A 4,789-nucleotide genomic window follows, 5' to 3' on the forward strand; every position below is an offset into this window, starting at 1 on the left:
GAGTAATGGCTTCAAGGTGCAGCAGGAGAAATTTAGGTTGGAGATTAGAAGGAACTTTTTGACTGTGAGGGTGGTCAAGCACTGGTACAAGCTACCTAGAGAAGTTGTGGAATCTCCATCCTTGGAAGATTTCAAGAGCAAGCCGGAGAGACACTTGGCTAAGATGGTTTAGTCAGGATGGTCCTGCTTTAAGTAGGGGACTAGACTAGATGACCTTTGAAGTCTTCTCCAGCTCTACTTTCCTATGATCCTATTATTCCTAATCTTGTATGAATTTGTCTGATCCTCTTTTGGGCGTAGGTGAATGAATCAACCTCTGCAACACCTTGTGGCAAAAAGAGTTCCACAAGGTAATTACATCCTAGGTAAAAAAGAGCTTACAAATCCCCCAGCTGTCACCAACATCCAACAAGTAGAAAGCATAGGGGACAAACACCCAATCTGAATGGACACCTCTGCCCTTCTGCCATTTTACAGTGAGATTTTAATGAACTCCCAAGAGCTTGAAACCCATGCATACTTTTGCTGACCATGAAACATGAGAGGTGGGTAGGCTGATTTAACTGGACTACATTTAAGGCAGAAGGCGTATGTGTATCAACACACACATCTCCCTAGAAAATCAGCCATTTGTATATTTCAAATCTGTAAAACAACATCATTAGACAGTAGTATAACTGGGGTGGGAGGGAATGGGTTCAAACATAGCTGCTGCTGCTAAAGCAACAGCTGGCTATCCTGCCACCATTTGGTGCAACAGGAGCCACACTACTTCATGTACTGAGGCTGCCCAGGGCACAGAGCTTCCCTGTTACACCTCTGCAAGTAGGATTTACCACCAAGGTATGAAGGTGCCATTTCTATGGTATCATCTAATGTGCTACAGAAAAATGTCTTGATGGGCATCAACATATAGGAGTATGAAGGGAAGTATTGTTATATCAACAGCTAGTGGTTTGGGACCTTTAGTAAACAGTAAGTGATGTCTTTGTTTTCATCATGGCTTGTTCAGGGTAAAACAACCATGCATTCCTCCTGTTTAAAATCAGCCTGTAGACAGTCATAGAGTTACCGATATAAAATAAATGTTTCAAGTGGTTTAGGAAGTAGAAGTCTTTGCACTGCATAAAGACACGATCGGCCCAGACATTTTCTGATACACAGCCGACACAGCTGGGCAAGGCTGGCAGGACCTGGAAAAGAGGAGAGAAAAAATAAACAAAAATAATTGGCGATACAAATTGAAACCAAGAAGCTGAATACAGGCAGGCCCTATAAATCAAAACATGCACCATCTCTTGCACACCTCTTGCATAACTCCATAATAGTTGAACAGACTTTGTACTTGTAGTTCTACATTTTGGAAGCTGTAAGTGCTAAAAAGATGTTTATATTTGCACAATGTTTTCCTGTCTCTTTCCTTGAGAAAAACCTTAGAATCAGGAAGGCATATGCACATATAAGATCTGCAACTTATTTTATCACATGCCTGGGTCCATCCAATAATAAAATTCCTAGTAGATAAAAACAATAAAAAAGTAGTAGATACTCAGATACTATGGTATGTGGGAGACTCACTAGTAGGGTCAGTTTTTGCATGTACAATACATGCAACTGTACATTCAAACAGAAATGTGTGTGCTAAAATACCAACATCAACACATAATACTATTTTTGTGCACACTCATATGTATCTCCTTGGTGACTGTGTCATAAAAGTCTCCCTCAGTTCATCAAGCCCCAGATATAGAGCAATGGTTCTTTATTTTAATTGTGACAGCTCATGCTCTTGGTTACGGAAGACTATGGTTCAACAACTAAGAGTTAGTTGAGATGATAGCTGTTACAAATATTTTAAAAGAACTCTTTAGACAGCTAAGTGTAAAAGTCTGATCCCAAATCTTCACAGCTGCGTCAGGGAAGTTTCACTAAAGATAAATTTAAGGGCCAAAATAGGCTGGAAAAGTCCCATTAAAATACATGAATTGGAAACAAACAGGGAAAATAGCCTATAGAGATAGAACTTGAGTTGAAGAGGGACATCATTCCTTCAAGCAAATAGAAAAGTAAGGGAAAATAAGCTAAATTTCCTATTTCAAATTATCATTGCACAAACAGCTATAAAGGAAAATGCATTAAAAGAAAATATACAAATAAATAAGCCAGAAAAAAACTAAGTAGAAAGAAAAACCTTTAGAGGAAGTTTTTGTGGTCCTTGTATTTATATGGTCTGTAATCCTCTTTTTTTTGTAGACTCACTAGGAAAAAATTCAGGTGGAGAAATAGATATAATGAAGCATTTGAAAGCAAGAGAGATGGAACATTTGAATTGTCGACAGGTCATGTGGAATTTATTCATCTCTGAAAAGTGAAGAGTCAACAAGAATAAATTAAATTGTCATATGATCCATCTGACTATAAAATGAACAGGCTGAACCAATGGAAATGGAAATCACAAGAATTTTTGGGGAAAAACTAATAGCAAAGAAAGATTTCTGTACACTGACCTAAACTGTGATACCGTTAATGGGAAAAAATAAATCAAGAACTAGATTTGTGCCTATAAGACTTGTTTGTACAACCCCTTAAAGTGTAGTAGTGACCATTCTTGATGTAAGTGCTAACAAACTCAGTTATTGCAACAACAGATATAAAAGGTGGGGGACGGAACCGTTTATGTAAAATTATCATAAAGCAGGCATCATCACTTCACAGGGGGTGAGGGGTTTGAGATTGAAAAGCACTAAATGGAATATTAAAGACAAAATGACACTGCATGTGTAACATGTACCCATGTACAGACAGCTGAAAAAAAATCTATTCATTAGTCCAGTGAGTCTCAACCAAGGTAACTGTGAGATCCTTTGAAGGGTGCTGTATTAATGCACACAACGTTAACGTTGCTCAGTGTGCAAATATTTACACATGATATGGTCTCCCACAACATTCTCACAGGCAAGCTATGGAAGTATGGGTTGGATATCACTGTAAGGTGGATAGAAAACTAGCTGGAGCATCAGGATCAGAGGATACTAATCAATGGCTCAAAGTCTGGTTGGCAGCCCGTATCAAGTAGAGTGCCCCAGCGGTCAGTTCTAGGGTTGTTTTTTTTCCCCCAATATCTTCATTAGTGACCTGGAAGATGGCATAGTCTGCAGATGACACCAAGCTGGTGGAGTAGCAGATATGTTGGAGGGTAGGGCTAAGATTCAGAGTGATATATTAGAGGCTTGGTCCAAAAGAAATCTTATGAGATTCAACAAGGACAGGTGGAAAGTCCTGCACTTAAGATGGAATAATCTCATGCACTGATACAGACTTGGGACTGACTGGCTAAGCAAGAGTTCTGCAGAAATGAGTCTGGGGGTTACAGTGGACAAAAGTGGAATATGAGCCAACAGTGTGCCCTTGTTGTAAAGACGGCTAGCAGCATACTGGGCTATGCTGGTAGGAGTGTTGCCAGCAGGTCAAGTGAAGTGACTGTTTTCCTCTATTCAGCACTGGTGAGGCCACATCTGCAGTAGGCCTTTTCAAAGTGGCTAGTATTCACTTCAGATTGGGCCAATTCGGGGGATAGTGATTTGATTCAGTGATTCGAATCACTGTTCCAAATTGATTTGGACAAATCTGGTTCGAAGATTCAACTGCTGCTGAATCAGCCAAATCTCTGAATTGCACAGGCCCCATCCCCACCTGCTCTCAATGGCTACCCCATGTGCCCCAGCTCCTGGCTCTTTGAAAAAAAAAAATAAAGCTCCCACTTATCAGCTGCTGCTAGGTGGGGGGGCAATCCTCACTGCCCCCCGCTACATGGGAGGGTTCTGCCACAAGCCCCCTGATCCCGCCCCCCTCTCCCAGCCCCCCCATGGCTGCCCCATTCCCCATCTCCCAGCCCTTAAAAAAAAAGAATAGTAGCCCTGACTCAACAGCTCCTTCCCGGTGGGGTGCGGTCTCCACTGCTCCCCACTACCCCACGCTGCATTGGGGGCTCTACCACTAGCCCCCAGAAGCCCCGAGGCTGCTGCAGGAGCCAGTGAGTGTGGGTGTTTTTGTTTTATATTTTTAAAGGGCTGGAAGCTGGGCTGGGTGCGGCAGCCATTGTTGGGGGGGGCGGGGAACTGGTAGAGCTAGCGGGCTTGGGGGGCATTCAGGGAAGCTGTGGGAGTAGGCAGGGAATGGGGCCTGGAAGGGGACCCCCATGGTCCCCTCCCCCTGTCCCACCCCCTACTTATCAGCATGGGGTCCGGGTCCAGCTCCCTACTGCAACCAGTGGGGACTGCCTAAATCACCAAAGCTCTTTGAATCTTTTCTGAATCAATTCAGAGAGCTTCAAATCAATTCAGACCTGAATTCTCAAAAGCCCCCATGGCTTACCAAAAGCATCCGAGAATGTCTCCTAGCAAAAAGGGAGGCGTACACCCAATGGAAGGGAGGGGCCATCACCAGGGAGGACTATACTTGCTCAGGGATGCCGGGGGCAGTCAGGAAGACCAAGGCGGAGATGGAACTGGGACTAGCTTCCCAGATCAAGAACAACAAGAAGTCCTTTTTTAAATACATAGGGGGCAAAAAGAAGGTACCGGGTAATGTGGGGCCCCTGCAAGACACGCTAGGAAATTTGGTCGTCACACCAGATGACAAAGCTAACCTATTTAATGACTTCTTTGCCTCCATTTTCCTGAGCAGGGACTGGATCAGCCCCCGCACTGGGCCCCCCTCAGGCCCCAGGGGAGGCACACCTAGGCCAAGGGTCAGTGAGGATCTAGTCAGGGAACTTCTGGAGGGACTG

At 43.6% G+C, this 4,789-nt stretch overlaps 1 protein-coding gene across 2 annotated transcripts in view; it reads right to left on the reverse strand.

The window, feature by feature from the left end:
• Nucleotides 1–211: 211 nt before the first annotated feature.
• ASB11 (ankyrin repeat and SOCS box containing 11) overlaps nt 212–4,789 on the reverse strand; it is a 29,341-nt gene continuing 24,763 nt past the window's right edge. For both annotated transcript variants that reach the window (XM_019523969.1, XM_019523968.1), the window contains exon 7: nt 212–1,193. In XM_019523969.1, the coding sequence (XP_019379514.1) occupies nt 1,069–1,193 (125 nt within the window). In that variant the 3' untranslated portion in view covers nt 212–1,068. The remainder of the gene's footprint in view (nt 1,194–4,789) is intronic.

Source organism: Gavialis gangeticus, unplaced genomic scaffold, assembly GCF_001723915.1.
Source record: "Gavialis gangeticus isolate Ggan-Ray unplaced genomic scaffold, GavGan_comp1, whole genome shotgun sequence".
NCBI lineage: Eukaryota > Metazoa > Chordata > Crocodylia > Gavialidae > Gavialis > Gavialis gangeticus.